This window comes from Dermacentor andersoni, chromosome 6, assembly GCF_023375885.2.
Source record: "Dermacentor andersoni chromosome 6, qqDerAnde1_hic_scaffold, whole genome shotgun sequence".
Classification (NCBI taxonomy): Eukaryota; Metazoa; Arthropoda; class Arachnida; order Ixodida; family Ixodidae; genus Dermacentor; species Dermacentor andersoni.
In genome coordinates this window covers 134,821,932-134,838,277 of record NC_092819.1, presented here as the reverse complement: position 1 = coordinate 134,838,277, position 16,346 = coordinate 134,821,932, and the positions used below count along the sequence as shown (strand labels likewise).

At 44.7% G+C, this 16,346-nt stretch overlaps 1 protein-coding gene across 2 annotated transcripts in view; it reads right to left on the bottom strand.

Moving 5' to 3' along the window:
• LOC129382740 (uncharacterized) overlaps nt 1–14,992 on the bottom strand; it is a 28,669-nt gene extending 13,677 nt beyond the window's left edge. For both annotated transcript variants that reach the window (XM_072288552.1, XM_072288553.1), the window contains exons 1-4: nt 14,840–14,992; nt 10,758–10,993; nt 7,298–7,410; nt 524–653 (exon numbers count right to left, since the gene is read on the bottom strand). In XM_072288552.1, coding sequence (XP_072144653.1) covers nt 524–653; nt 7,298–7,410; nt 10,758–10,993; nt 14,840–14,930 — 570 coding nt within the window. In that variant the 5' untranslated portion in view covers nt 14,931–14,992. The remainder of the gene's footprint in view (nt 1–523; nt 654–7,297; nt 7,411–10,757; nt 10,994–14,839) is intronic.
• Between the last annotated feature and the right edge of the window lie 1,354 nt (nt 14,993–16,346).

Sequence of the window (16,346 nt, the reverse complement as noted above, 5' to 3'; positions counted from 1 at the left end):
TAAACGCGTTTTGTAGAAGGTTGAACCACTATTTGCCGTTTGTTCAAAGCATATTTTCTGCAGAATTCCAAACGCAGTAAACAACGGGCTCTCCCCATTCTTACTGTGTCTAATTTGATTTATGCTGTTTTACTTGAAGTTCAGGAGTCACTTTGTCGCAAGACAACAGCGCCGGATAGCTGTTGGTTCTGCAGTCAGTTTGAATGAAATGGTGACCAGGATGGAGATTTCGCTGACTGGGAAAGAAGCATTTTTGCACAAGAATGTGCAATATTCTGCTCGTGTTTCAGTGCAAATAAAATTTTCAACGTAATAAAGTACACCCATTTTATGCTATAATAAAAACCAAATTGTTATGATTTACCAACATTTAATTACAACAAACATGGTGCTTTAAACGAAGCGAAGTATAAATGTAATAGCGATTTTATAATATCTAGGTATGAAGAGCTATACCATAAACTGAAATTTACTAAAATTATTCTCTGAATACGAAGGAATAGGAGTGCTAAGCCACACAAACCACGCTCAAAAGGAGCTTGTCATTGAGGCCATCCTTTGTCCAGCTGCTGATGAGCTCAACTTGACAATGCTTCGATCCCAGGCAAGGTGGTGTGGTCATGTGCGTGCGAAGAATGAGAAAGTCCATGGATCTGTAGAAAAAATTTGGCGTGTTTATGAAACAAATAATGTGGTATGTTGCGGTATATTACATAATAAAAATGATGCAGCCCTATTCAGTCAGGGAAAAACAACCAATGCTATTACAGCTTCAACAGAGCGATTCTCTAAATTGTAGAATACAGAGCCCGCCGTGTAGAATACAAAGTAATAAAATTTCTTGGATGAAATGGAAATCCACTTGCTTGTATTTTGTGTGCATTTGGAGATATGGTATAGTGGATCGACATTCACGTTTTACTAATAGCATTCACGATACTTTACGAGAACTTTCACCCCTTGTTACAACGGTCACTCTCACAATAAAAGACCAGCATGCGGGAAAAATATATCCCAAATAAAAGCTATTGACGTCTTCAGCTACCTATTCAACTACTTCTGCGGAACTCAGACTGGCGATGCTGACGCACGGCTGACACGTAAAAGCAGTCTGAATTTGTTTTAGCTGCCTAGCGAGTTACAGCAATCAAGACATGGTAATAGAAAAAAAGTGAACATGAAACGTCTGTTGGAGTTTCGAAAACATCGTAGAGTTCACGAGCCAAGAGTAATTTTAAACCATACAATACTTACTAGTACCTGATGCTTTCAATCACAATCTCTAGCATTTGGGTGAATAGAATACATGAGGAATGTTGAGGCGACACTCCTCGTGCATTCTATTCACCCGAACGTTTTTGTTATATATGGGACAAATCTAAGTTATATTAGAAAGGTACACCGGTGGAGCTTTCGAATTTGGAATGCGCACTCAGTGATCCGCGAACTACAAAGCCCACGAAACAACCAAGAAAATGCATGTGCTGTGGCCCGTCTCAAAACAGAGTTTTAGATAGTAGCGTGCGTGTTATACTTTCAAACCAAAAAAGATCCCGATCCAAGCTCGCACATGAATGAAAGTGAAGCTCTATAAGCGAGTTATTTAAATTTTTGGAAATCATGGATCTTTTTACGCGAGAGCGTTGAGGGTCCTGTGTTGCATATAATTCGGCGTTGGCGTCCAGCGTCGACTGCCTTTTCACACAAGTAATTTCGCACCACGCATATTCTATATGGCAATAAAGTTGATCATACCTTCCCTTACATTCCTTACAAAGTTATTTCTCGGAATTTTGAGGACTGCAGGCAAGAAATAAATGTCATGAAACAAAACACCAACAGCTAGCGCATGCCTTTTATGTGAAACCATGACCGTTTGATGAGAAAAAAAAAATATGCAGATCCCACGCACAGTCGGACTCGAAGTAAGCGAAGCGTTCCGTGCTGGATGCGTTGACTGACGATAATTAGCGGTGATATGGACGGCTAAAGCTTAATTTCTTTAACGTTTAGTCTAACATAAGTGGCGAGTTGACGTTAAACGTTACCTTGCGTGCACCACTGCTGTTTCTCCACGTAGTGCACAGAGCACAGAGGGACCCGGTGTTTGCTTGAAGCGTTCTTGCGCGCCATATTTCATATCCTCAGGGAGTTGAGCATTGTCATTGCCTCACCTGACACATCCCAACGTGGCAGAAGTGTTAAACGTCAGTTGGGTTAGGCTGTACGTGCCAAAACCACAATCGGATTATGATGCACGCCGTAGTGGCGGACTCCGGATTAATTTTGACACCGTGATGTTCTTTAACGTATCCCAAAAGCTAAGTGCACATGCGTTTTAAATTTCGCCCCCGTCGAAATGCAGCTGGCGTGGTTGGGATAAAATTTGCGACTTCTAGCAATGACGTGGCCACAAAGCTACCGCGGCGGGCACCGCTTAAGTAGTGTCGCCTGGAATCTGCGGTGCGCTTTAACTAATGCAGTTCTGCTTCAGCACACCCTGCATAGCTTGTCCGCTTGACGTATTTGCATGGTGTTGATTTTTCAGAAATAGCAGCAACGCACTGTATCATACCTTCAGTTTCCCGGCAGCCGCTGCTGTATAGTAGTAGGGTTTGCTTGCCTTCTCACATCACCTTACCCCTCCCTGGCGAATCGCCTCTACTCCTCCCTTCTCTCTACAGCTCTATCTACGTCCCCTCGGGCTCGCACGTTAGTAGAAAGGAAGTGCTGCAGTTTCTGCAGTGCTTCTGAGGGGAGTCACGGATAACTACAGCTGTCAAGACGCTAATGTGACGACGCACAGGGAGCACCAGAGGGCACTGTGAACATTCGACGCGGTGGGGTGAAAACAAGTTCCTCGTGACGCGTTTTTTTTTTTTTCCTGACGATGAGCACAACAAGACAAGGAAAAAGCAGACCGAACGTTTCGACAAGTGGACTTGTCTTCTTCAAGGCGACATATGCTTTCCTCGCCACAGTGTATATAGGTGGGGCTCTTATAATGGGGAGAGGGCGCAAGGCGGGTGGGTGCGCCAACAAGCGAAGGTGTGTTAGCGGCGAGGGTGTCGAATTGAGAATAAAGGAGTGCTGTGCACAAGGTTAGGGACACGGTCGTCTGTCAATCACGTATTAACGCCCGTGTCAGCGGGCCTGTCAATGGCGTCTAGAGCAGCCCTCTATTACCTGGTTCGCTGGCGGTCGTGCGCTATCCTGCCTCTGAAAGAGATAATAGAAGGAGCGGCAGAAACCGGAGCTCGTGAAAAAAGAAATACTGAGAAAGTATAAAGAAACAAATAAAATAAAATAAAACACTTGAGGAAGAAGAAGAAAAAGGAAGAAAAAAAAAACAACTAACGCAAAGAAACCAAACCAAGTGTTGTTGCCTGTAGCTTAAAATTTAGCATAGCCAACAGATTCTAAAGGTCCCTTTGAAAACTTTATGCCTATCGATTCCAATGTCTTGAACTTATGAATAAGGTATGATTCTCTCTATTTTCTTTCTCGTTCGTAACGGTTATGACCTGTTTGGTTGAAATGCCCGGCGACAGCTTTGGGAAGCTATTTAGCTGTGTCCGCGCGACGTCCGTTTCATCTGACGTTCATTGATTGTCCCGTTTCACCGATATATTGTTTTTTCACGATCACCGGTTTCTGCCGCTCCTTCTATTATCTCTTTCAGAGACACGATAGGACCACCAGCGAAACGGGTAATAGAGGGCTGCTGTGTACGCCGCTGACAGGCCGGCTGACACACGGACGTTGATACGTGATTGACAGACGGCCGTGTCTCTGGCCTTGTGCACAGCACTCCTTTATTCTCAATTCGACCCTCGCCGCTAACACTCCTTAGCTTGTTGCCCCAACCACACGCCTTACGCCCTCTCCCCTTTAGAAAAATCCCACCTATATATACTATGGCGAGGTAAGGATATATATGTCACCTTGAAGAAGACAAGTCCACTTGTTGAAACGTTGGCTCCTGCTTTCACCTTGTTCTTGTTTTGCTCATCGTCTTGAATTTTCATCTCCCGCCTTCCCCGTGTTTTCCCTTTTCTCTCTGACTCGCTCACGTCATGTATACACACGCTCTGAACCACCCCCGACGTGGTATGCTGGACAGCAGCAGCAGCAGCAGCAGCAGCAGCAGCAGCAGCAGCAGCAGTGGGAAAGTCGAAGGAAGAGGCAAAGAAAGCTTCGCTTTCAAAGTGCGATCTGCCGCGTCAGGCGCGCTGCCATGGAAGCCAAGGTGACAGCCATTGTCGCATTCTCGTTAGCTTGTCTCGGTCGAAAGGCGCTATCTGTCGTGGATGGGACGCGTCGGCTTCCACGGGCGACGGCGTTCGAAGCGCGTTCTTGACGCACTTTGTGTGCTGATCCCAAACAGTCCCCCAATGGTGGCTCTACGGCGGATCGCACCGTTTTTTATGCATGCGGTAGGCCGCACCTTTTTTTTTTTTAATCCAATGGTAGTGGTTAAACCTTCTTAAAGGGAACTGTCAAAAGTGCGAACGAATAACAGAAGATCGGCCCACGAAAGAGGCCGCGTTTCTACCATCAAGCTCGCCTTGGTGTATAGATTTCGCCGCCACGTTTCCCGACGAACATCACAGTTGCAGAAGCTGCAGTTACCCGGAAGCGTTTCACTCTTAAAGGCAAAGCTTGTATTTTGCCGCTGCTCGAAATCTGTTAACAAAGGCTTCGCAAACGCCTTTCACTACATCCAATGGAATTCTTTCACTACACGTGAGCGTTTTTTTAAATGTTTGGCTGTGTCCGTGCTTAGTCCCTTTTAAAGCTTCTGTCGTAACCGCCACAAGTTGTCCAATGCAGCACCGGTTCTGCCGACGCCGGCATCTGACCACACGTCCAGACGGCCCTGTATGGATCCGTTGCGCGCTGCTCTTGGACCAACGAGAGTGCAAGGCGACATCCGGCAGCGCGTTCTCATCAATGCAGATGTTATATGTGATTGCTTCTGGGCTTCGATACAGACTACGTTACTGTCAGTTCTATGACTGGCATTGGATGTCGACCACATGATCCAACGCCACCGTCCGGCTTCGTCATTACCGGACAATAATTGTTGCGGAATCCTCATCAAATGTTTCCCTTTAAAAAAGCTCCAAGCTCTGGAGTGTTAGCACTAATAATGTTACGGCGTGAAAGTGATTCCTTCTATATGATCGTAAATCAGAGCTTGGCAGTATTATGATTTCTTCTGACATTAATAAAGGTGTTATTTCTGTATTATACACTGCGTAGCTTGAAGACAGATTTCAGACGAGCGCGCGAACAGCTCTTGCAAATTCAAGAATCATAATTAAACGAAATTGCCATACATGTCAATATTTAAAGTTATCAAACGCGTACGATCATCCCGACAATCACTGAAATGGCGGAGTTCGTGCGAGAATGTCTACTATAAATTACAAATTGGTGGTGGGTATTCCTTGGCTTCAGAAAAATAACAATTCGCGTCATAGCATACTAAAGCTTCTTGCGTGTTATTGGCAAGTGGCATTGGAATGGAAAAAAATTATTTATCGATCCACTTCAGTAGGCGTTGTTGACGAACAAATTGTTGTGGGACGTAAGAGAGAGAACACGCAGTTTCTCAAACTATTTGTCTCTCTACCAAGCTTAACTTCCAAGACAAGGTTGTAGCGACCGTTCGCCTTTTCTTCCCGTTTCTCGGAAAGCGGTGCTCACAACGACGAATCTGTGCAGTGAATTCTTTGGATGACTTGTGCGTCCATTTGCGAGCTGTAATGTAGTTTTAGAATTGCGTTTGCAACACATTACGCACGTAATGAAATAGCGTTGTCCTCACTACGCATACAACATACATTGTTGCGTTTCTGCGGCTGACAAAAACTGCGTTAACGAACGACGTAATATTTATGTACGCTAAGAAATGTTGCCGTCGAACATGGCCGCAATCATTACTGCGACTTCAGCGTGAATTATCGAAATGGCTATGCTCTCGCTGTTGATCGCCAATAAATGTTGTAATGAGCTTTCGCTGCATCTAAACTCACCTGAAATGTTAGTTACGGGCACATAGCGCATACAATTTCAGTGATCTTTTGGCGATTCCGGCGTCCGTAGGCCTAACAAGATGCGTTGAAACTGAAACGACATCAGGGTTGGTACACCAGGCGGCGCCTGGTGTACCAACACCAGGCGGCGCCCTGGGTTCACCAGGCGGCGATACACCAGGCGGCGCCTTGGGTTCTCTAGGTTTCCGTTCCCGCACGCTAAACGAAAAGTCACGCGCCGTGGTGGAGTTGCGGCTAAGGAGTTGCGCTTCAACGACCGAGGGCGTGGGAGCAAATCCCGGCATCGGCGGCCCCATTTATCTGGGGGTCAAATGCAAAAACTCCGTGTAATGTGCCTTGGGTGCACGGTGAAGAACCGTCTGTGGTCAAAATTATTCTGTAGACCCCCCCCCCTCCCCGCCCCCTACGGCGTGCCTCAATATCATATTTCGATTGCGGCAAGCAAAATCTCAGAATTTCATTTAATGTTTAAATTAAAGGCTTTGTATGGACGCACACCGTAGCGTTGCGCAAGAATGCTTTAACAAAAGTACAGCGACAAACGCTGTTCTAAAGCCCACAAACATGCTCCCTGCCACGCATCGCACTTGTGGGGATCATATCGGTCCTGACGATTGTTTGCCACAACAGTCGGCAAACAACGCGCGCTACAACTGCGGCAGTGGCAAACCGGTCACGTGGCGCACAGCACAGTTCAGAGCTTGCTGGGCCAAAGCTTGACAACACTTGCAATCACATGTTTCGAGCTAGTGTTTTGCGTGTGTGTGCCATTGGCCGAGGGTAACTGGCCAGTGCCCAAGGAGGATTGCCACTATCGTGTTAAATTTGTTGAAAGACTTTCGTGGACCAATTTATATTGCCGTGCAGTTCGCCTTGTTATAAAGCTCATTAAATTACAGCCACCATGTTCATCTGACGGCTCTGCTAGTCCCTATTCTTAATGAAGAGTATTTGGGAATGCAAATAATAAGCCAAGCTTTAGAGTATCTCGATGTTTAGATAAGTACTGAAGTAGGTATATTCGCGTTTATATGAAACGATTTCGGCCTCTTGCATCAGTTTAAATTTCAGATAAAAGAATAAGGACAAGAAATTGTCAGAAAGTGGGGCACATTCCAGTTTACAAAGAGCATCAACATCTGCGTCGTCTGCTCAGACGTGATGGGTGGATTACTGCACAGAGAAAACACGCTGCCTCAGAAATGAACTTTAGTCGCTAAGGCTGGTCAACTTACCCGGCTGCATCCGCTATAAGTCCTGTGATGTAGGCGTCGGAGTAACTTCGGTGGGGGTAGATTTCGATTCCTAGGAACACGACGACCGGATCCTTTGACCAATGCCTAAGATTCTGCGCACAGGTTGACAAGTGAACACATTAGATTGAGTGTTTTCAAACGCTTAGTAGCATCCTTTCCTGCAATAACTACCACGAGACAGTGCTGTGTATTCCGAGTCATGCCTAGTGTAGATCATGGCATTGTCTAGATTGGAGCTATCACATGTCACGGGAGTATGCAGGTTTTAATGCAGCACATGTGCGTTTTTCATTTCGCAAATTTGGTCATTATAGGGACATCAAAGAGAACTTCGGACATGCCCTGCACGGAACGCCCCCGCCCTGAAGTTTCGCATTCAGTCTTTCCGCATATAGATGCGCAATGACATAAAGCGCCGTGCATGTGAGCGCTCATCGAGAGAAGCTGAGTTACAATAAAGAAAACAGAGCGCTGTATGCAAAGACCTAGCAAACTCTTTCACTGAAGCTATCTGCAAAGCTATCTGTAATCTGCAACCGCGATCTATGAGGCATGTCAATAAAACTTCGGTTGGGTCTGGTTGGTACATAGTATTTTTGTTATGAACTTATTAAGCGCAAACACCGAGGACAACCCACAAAGAAGAGACGAGACAAGCACTGGCGCTTAATAACAACTGCTTTATCCTTCTTTCGACAACGCATATATACACCCTTAGCCACTTAACCACGCATGCGCACGCAACACAATAGACAGAAATATACATGTCACCCAAAAGAAAGTTAGCCAAGACGTGCGCAGAAGAAACTATATTCTGCTGACTACAGGGGCAAGGAGGTACCACTGATATAGTCATCTGTTTTTTTCTGTATGTGGAAAGCATCCAAGGCCAACCGGGCGCGTTCATTTAGGCTTCTTCCAAGAAGTGACTTCTCTCAGATCGCGGTTTACAACTGCGGCAAGAACTAGGACAGGCAATAAGATTTCCACTTTTAAATTTTGGGGTTTTTACGTGCCAAAACCACTTACTGATTATGAGGCACACCCTAGTGGAGGGGTCCGGAAATTTCGACCACCTGGGGTTCTTTAACGTGCAGCTAAATCTAAGTACACGGATGTTTTCGCATTTCGCCCCCATCGAAATGCGGCCACCGTGCCTGGGATTCGATCGCGCGACCTCGTCCCCAGCAGCCCAACACCATAACCACTGAGCAACCACGGCGAGTGAGATGTCCACTTTCGTCTGCATTATTATTTACTTTTTTCTCCTGTTTCCTTAGTCGCTCATTGCTACATCGAGCTGCCCGCCCGATGTAAGTCTTTCCACATGCGGGATACAATGCATAAACCACACCGGTGGTGCACGGGATGTAGGAGTTTCCGTACCTGGTTTGGCCTCCTCGCTTGCTGTAATCGCAAGTGCGGCAGCGTGGCTTAGCAAACTTGTGCGGCGCAGAAAACGCCAGGGGGCCACCATGTCTGCTACAAACTCTCTTGAGTTGATGAATGACCTTATGAACATAATGCAACACGGCAGGTCTGAATGTTTCACGTTGAGCGACTGCCCTCTCTCCGCTTTTTCTTTATTGAAGGCAGGCCTCGGCAACTGCTGTCAGGAGCGACAAAGGGGAACCTGCTGCCAAAAGTTGGCGCACCTGATCGTCAAAGCTATCCTGTATCTTATGCACACACGATTTTTTAGAGCCGATTCCATGCATGATCACGCAATTCCTATTTTTGCTACTTTGGAATGTGCCAACCTAAACGCCAAGAGCTCCTTTATTGCGCGTGGTTGGTAAGCCCAATACACATGTCGTTCGCGGACCTCGAGCGTGAGGAACAAAAAGCTGCAAAACATTATTAGCGGTACGTTGCTGCGCTAGCAGGAAAATAAAGACTTAGGAGGGTAAGTAAGAAACGATAGGTTGAGAGCTCGACCTATCGCTTCCTACTTGCTTTCCGAAGTCTTTATTTTATTGTATGCCCAACAATCTACTTATTAGTTATCAACCGACTCGCCCAGCAACAAGTTCTGCTCATTATTATAGGGTAGCTTGGAGGTAAAAACAAGGCCTTGTCTGTGTTGCTTAAAATCATTTAAGCCTTTATTAACCGTATCTCGGTAGCATGAGCCCAACACTTAAAACAGAAAAAAATTCATCAACGTACCTGAAAACTCTTAACATATTCTAGTTAAAAAAGTAATTTAAAGGCCAGTCTACACTAGCCAAAAAACTATCGCAGAGAACTGGATCAACACAGGACCCAATACAAATGCGATTGCGCTGTAAAAACATCTAGCCATTAAGAACTATAACGTTTACCTTAAGGTAATATTCTAGATGATTTAAGAAATTCTCCACTAAAAGTAGGACATCATTCTGGAACGGAATCGCACGGTTTTCCGAAGTGCAATGGTTCACTTAAGTCAAAAGTCCACGCTGTGGCACTGAATAGAATAAATCCTTTATATCGACCGGAAAAGCATATGGAACGCCTTCATTGCTATGCAGAACCTGCTCTGCTTCAATGGATTTAATAGCCCGGAGCAGGCCGTTCAGCGCTAGCAATATTAATTTCTTCTGCGGGGTGCCCTTAGGAAAGCCTTCGGGCTCATTTCAACCGTGCAGGTTTCTCTCCGCGCACTAAATCTGGCTAAACGGACATTTCAGTTTCCACCCTCATTGCATTCAGGTTTCCTGGCTGCAAAGTGAACCAAGGACCTCGTCTTATACAGCACCGAACGTTATAGACGGTAAGCAATGACAGTGGCTTTGGAACATTGCAAGCATAACGCGAGGGGCCGTAATGGAATCTAGTTCACTGGTATCCGTCGGCTTTCTTGCTTGCATGTATAATTATAAATGAAAAAAAGTACGCTCTTCAAACAAAAGCACGCTTATTTCCAGATGGCAGCCGCTAGTACTGTCGTTTGTAGTTGTCGCTTATTCGCGGGCTTGTTCCTCAATTGCAGGAAATATAGTGGTGGAAAATGATGCCCCCTGACCTGTGGCTCCCCTGCCGAGAGAATCGAGAACCCTAAACAAGGAAGTAACGCGTGCCCGGGTGCCGTTCAGGCACCAGCCTTTTCTTCCGCCGCGATTCCAATTGGCCTAAGAAGTCCAAGCAATAAAAGAGTCGCTTATACAAAACCGATCGTTCGAATAAAACGACCTTGTGCTTGCTAAAAGAATGCCGCTTTGCTTTCTGGGATTGTCACTGCTGTTTCCTTTGCTGGTCAGTAGTGCATAGTACCAACAAGGAACCCACGTTCGTTGTCAGTTTGATATGCTCGTGAGCAATTCAAAATACTTTAAACATACGCACGTCCGTATTCATTCCAAGGAGGATGTCATGATTTGGTGATTACACTTGTGGTGAGTATACTACTTCGTGGACTAGAAAAGTCCCACATCATATAGGTCAGCCATAAGCTTACGGAGAGCATGCGATGTTGCTTCCAGAGCATGCCGCTGTCGATGCCCGTGCTGGTCACCCGGTAGTGGGCAAACCCGTAGCCGTGCACGTTCTGGTCGCGGTACCTCCGCATGATGGCCACGGCACGGCCGCGTAACCCGATACTCTCGTCGTACTCCCAGGTTGCGCTCAGAGAAAGCAGAAACTGTTCTGTTCTATTCCCTGCCGCCATCTTCATGTAGTTGTCGAAGGCCACCTCTGTAATGTGAAAAGTGCAAAAATAAAGGTTTTGTCGAATGGCACTTGGTTTCGCGAAGTTCAAAGGTAACATTTGGTTTTGACAATAAATATAGCTTTCCGGGGCCATGCGGTGGTTTTCCTGTCACAATACTTCTAGGCTCTGTCCTCCAACTGACGTCTCGAATGAATTGAAAGCAGTTAAGATTATTATATCAAAGTATGAAGAATACTGGATACAACTGCCGAGGTAAATAATCTCTTTCTTATCCAAGGACTTACACAGAGTCGTTAACTATTGCATTCAGACATCTCAGGCAATGCTGATGCCACGTGGAGTACAAAGCAAGGCTGCCACATCTAACACGTTCAGCTTATAAATGCCTGACGAAAGTTGTACAGACGTGTGCTGATTAGTTTCCAGATACAAAACGCGTCTCTAACGGCTAGCAGGAGCAGTCAGATGTACATATTGAGTTCATTTTCTGAAAACGTCATATTTAAAGCTTTATATGCAGCACAAGTCTTGTCGCATGGTGCTAGAACCGATCTTGTGACACGGACTTGGAAGCTGAGCGAGGTGATGAACTTCATTTCTTTTTTTCATGTAAACGGGGCAATTGTCTATTTTCTGTGGGAAACTGCCCCCTCAGCCTTCTCCGTATTTGGGTCTCAAGTCAATCAGTCGAAAGCTTAAATGCCGCATCGATCAAGTAAAATTAAGTTTGCGTTCATTGTCTTGACAGACTAAGCGCTAAACCAAAGCACAAGGTGTAAAAATCATGGAACCACAATTAAGTTAGCCTGCATGCCGATGCCAAAGCAGAAGTAGTGCAGTCACCCTGTTATGACTTGCATCAGACGGCACATGGTGACTCGTCTTCTCACCTTTTGCGGCGCTTCTAGAGCATGCGATGACAAAAGTGAAGGTATTCTAACTAGCGCAGTGAGGTCAATATTTTTTAAAGACTGTAAGTACCATGTTTTCCTTCAGAGCTTTTCCTTAGTTAAGGATGATATATATCAAATACAGAGCAATAGGCGTAGTCAAGGTGAACCTGCCTATAATATTCAGCCGAAAAACGTGATTCATAAAGTGATGCCGCACAGTTTACCTGTTCTCACTAATACTTGTTTAGGTAGCTTACATACAATCAAAGAGTCTCAGCGCCGGGCTCTGCGCTTCTTTCGTCAGAAGATATCGGCTAATCAATGCTGCTTCCATACAGAGATTATTCACCAACCAAGAAACTGCTGGTCTCTTCTCAGTGTTTGCCCTTACCACAAGTTTGAATATCAGTATCAGTAATTCGGATGAAAGCACGTTTCTCCTCGCCAGCTCTCAAGTGGATATCTATACTTATGCTGCACCAGATATCATAGACCATCGTCAGATTTACTTCCATCACTCAAACGTCTTGTGCATGTTCGCAGAATTTCTTATCTTTTCTGTAAAAGCATGCACCATAACGTTCACAACCCTTCACCCGACAACGCCGACTGCTGCGGAGCTAGCACTTCGCAGCGCACCATCGTGCAATTCCTGAATAGCCCTTACTAACATGGAGCGTCTTTACTGATTCTGAAGCAAGCATGCAACTGCTCCTAAATATTCTGTGGTGTGTGCCACAACACCAACTAATGCTGGAAATAAGAGATATATATCATTATTTAAAAAGAAAAACATGACGTGACTTCTCAGTGGTTTTAAGGCCACTGTGGCAACATGAGCAACGAACATACCGATGAAACTGGTACGAGTGCTCATGAAAAAGATACGCAGGAACCCATACCGCTGTCAAGAGCACATTCAGCAGCAAAGCTGCGCATTCTCAGGTGACGCCACACAGTGGTTGTGTAACCGCCAGGTCTCCAGCATGCCCGTCTTTATCACATGGACCTATCTCAGTGACTCCCTATCCGATGAGCACTATCTTAAAACGAAGCAGCTATTCATTGCTGACTGCTGTTAGGCATACGTTTCACGAATGCGTTTGATCGGAGCCCATGGCCATGCCGACAGTGCTGTCCATAACATTAGAAATTTTCATCAAAGGGGAAAAATATTCCTCTATGAACTGTTGCGCGAGGATACGATGGCAGGCGATGAAGCTTCTGGAATGCTTTTGAGGTCGGCTCAGGCGTAAAACAACAATCCAAATGGCATTATGGTGACACCCAAGCAGCTGCCGTTGCAAAAGTGCATTAAGGCAGTGAAGAATGTAATGAGCATGTCCTTTGTCACTGGGAGTCACACGCGACAGCACTGGCACGCCGCGACAACCAGCTGCTTCCTGAGCCAGCGCTCTTGCAACGACGCTAACACGAACTTCACGCCAGAAGGTGACGAAGATGCTATTTAATTTATTCGTTCAAACGAGATATTTGAGCGGCTCTAACACTGCCACGTTTTTATGTACGTGCGTGCAAATGTGTGTGTGTGTGTATTTGTTTTTTTTTTTTGTTTCGCTGTGCGTGCTTTTTGTTTCCACCTTTCTGGATCCGCTTGCCCTTTCTCCAGTGCAGTGTAGGAAACCGTATGTTTTTCTTCTGGTTGATGTCCATGCGCTTCGCGTCTCATGTCTTTCACATTTACACATGCTGACTTTCACCACCATCCCCCTTGTCAAATGCTGCTTAATGTTGGTAGGAGTATTATTGACCCAATGAATGTAACAAAATATATGGCTGAATTAGTGTCGAAGAAATATTATATTTGAATGTGCCGTCAACGTAAAAATTGAATCGCACAAAGCGTACTATAGTAAGCGTGGTTATAAATACTAGGACATTAGATGGTAGAGACATTGCAAGACGTGCTACACGAAGAAGTCTTTCGAGTTTGTATCACCTATGTTAGTATAAGCATAGCTGCTCATTAATAAAATTTCAACAAGAGATCACACTACTTCTCTTTAAGAACAATACTTCATTACTGTGTGGAATAAAGAACAAGTTAAACGAATTGTTTAGGCCCGTTAGTCGTCTACAGCGCAAACATTCGAAATCAGTTGTGAAAAATTTTTTAGTTTTATAGGCAGTAAATGTGCTCCGCAGATGCAGAAGAAAGCACGCGAGAAGCCTAGCTTGAAATTTACCTGCCTTGTCCAAGTACATGGCCGGGCTTTGCAACAATAAGCCAATTCATTTCATTCAATCTATTCAGAAATGAATAAGCATAATTGTTCGAGCTAATAAAATCATATTATGCAAAGCCAACCGTCACTACTGCACACCGTGGTATGATATATTGCAAAACCTAATGAAACATTAGGATACGAGGTGCTCAGAAAGCAAAGAAATTGTGTTTGAAAGGTCAAATATTAACTATGCTGAGACTGGCCTTTAAATTGTAAAGTTTTTATGGATGGTCCTTTTTTCTAAGAAGGTTTCTAATCGAAGCAGAGAGGCGCTATACCAAAGCAAACGGACGTCCATTGGCTCAATTTAAGTGTCACAAAAAAAGTGATAGCTCAGTACAATTTGTTTCTGAGGCAGTATGCTTTTGTTTCACAAATGAACGTAACAACCAAGACTTAGTTTTCACTAGAGGCTACGAATAGGACCGTCTTAATATGGTCGATTGTTCTGTGTACCGGAAAGTAAATAGGCCTACATGCATACCTACATATATACATACACACAGACATGCATATTGTAAAGAGGTAAAGGCTTAATTTATTGGACCCCTAAGTTTTGTATCAGTTCTGATAAATCGTCCCTTAAAACAGGGCGAGCGAGAAATGCAGAATTCAGTATTGGCAGGCTGCGATTCTGCGCGTAAACTAAGGGTCTCTTTTTCTTCTGTGGAAAGTAAACGGATTCAGCAAGCATGACGAGTTTCTACAATTCAACACATCAACTCACGGTTAGAAGAGGCGATGAAGACATCAGACTGCCTTGCAACTCGAACGTGCTCGAAAATTATGAAGACGCACAGACCATCCGGTGGAGGCATGGTGGTGCGAAGCTGGCCTCCCACAACACAGACTATGAATGGAAGTTTGGTTTCAGAAGGTGCTGTTGCTGCATGAAGAGAAAAGCACGTGCGCAGAAGTTTAGCCTAGATGAGTTGTTATCACAGTAGCTCATTGTTAGATCTTTAGATTGCGTGTTTACTCCTATCAAAATAGCTTTTACTATTTTATTTTTTAAGCAGAAATATTGAGCTCAAATAGTCTGCTTTAACATAAAGCTAGTTCGAGGCTACAACAAATGAAAAGCCTGTGATAACTTAGTTGCCACTAGGTTCCGAGAAAAGTGATAGTTCTTGTGTTACGCATTGCCACATTATTAGCGACTACGAAAAATTGTATTCCTTGTATATTTCCAGTTACATCAGATGGCAAGGCAATCCAAGATGAGAAGTTGAGAACTGGAACCACCATGTTATGATAAAATCCGTTTCTACGTGTGGCGGGAAAAGAAATATGCTTTCATTTACATGACTGAAGGAATGGATTCTCGATCAACATTTACGACGGTTCGAAGGTGAGCATGTGCCTGTGAAATCTTTTCAAGGTAGTACTTATTTAGTGTTGTAAAATATTGGTAGAGAATAACAACGGACTTTTGGAAATGTTGTCACTAGCATTTTGGTGGATCTGAGGAGAATAAACACATATGAAAGAAAACAACATTAAGTGTATTCGAGTGCAATGAGTGTGAATTCGCGTATTCTTTTCATGTAAGCTTTAGTGGCGTAGGGTTTCTCTCCTACAAGCGTTGTTTCCAACAAACGCCTTTGTTTGGCACTTGAGCAATCCTAGAGGTGACCCTCGCAACAAAAATATGTGGTAGCGATGACGGTGGCTTGTTAGCTTCTATGTGAATGGTAAAGTGAATAGTTTTTTGTACAAGAAACAATACTTAGCCGTAAGGGGCCAGATCTGGGATGACGGGTGAGTCTGGGGACCCTACGCTTTGCCAAAAACTGTGTGACAATTGAGGCCGAGTCGAGAGCTGTCATCAAGGAGAAATCGGCTGGTGCATTCTTGAACGCGTCATCTCTCACAAACAACGCATTTCATTAGTCAATAGTGTCACGTGGTGGTGACGTTCAATAACACAGTAGCAATACTCTGAACGACAAAACTAACTTTTCTTGGGCGAACCTGTGCCCGCAAAACAGGCTACACTTATAGCACAACGATAGTGGCGAACACGCTCGGCGATCGTCGAAAATCTGATCAGCGGGTCAAGCGCGTCGGCTTTTATACAACAGTCGTCGAATGTTCCAGACTAATCGTTGGGACCCGCATGCCTTCCACAAAGTTCTACAACATTCGAGTCACGCGATGAAATCAGATAATACAAGGTTCGGCGACAACAGACAGCGGATAGAAGCATCGATAACTTTCCAGAAACTTCGGAT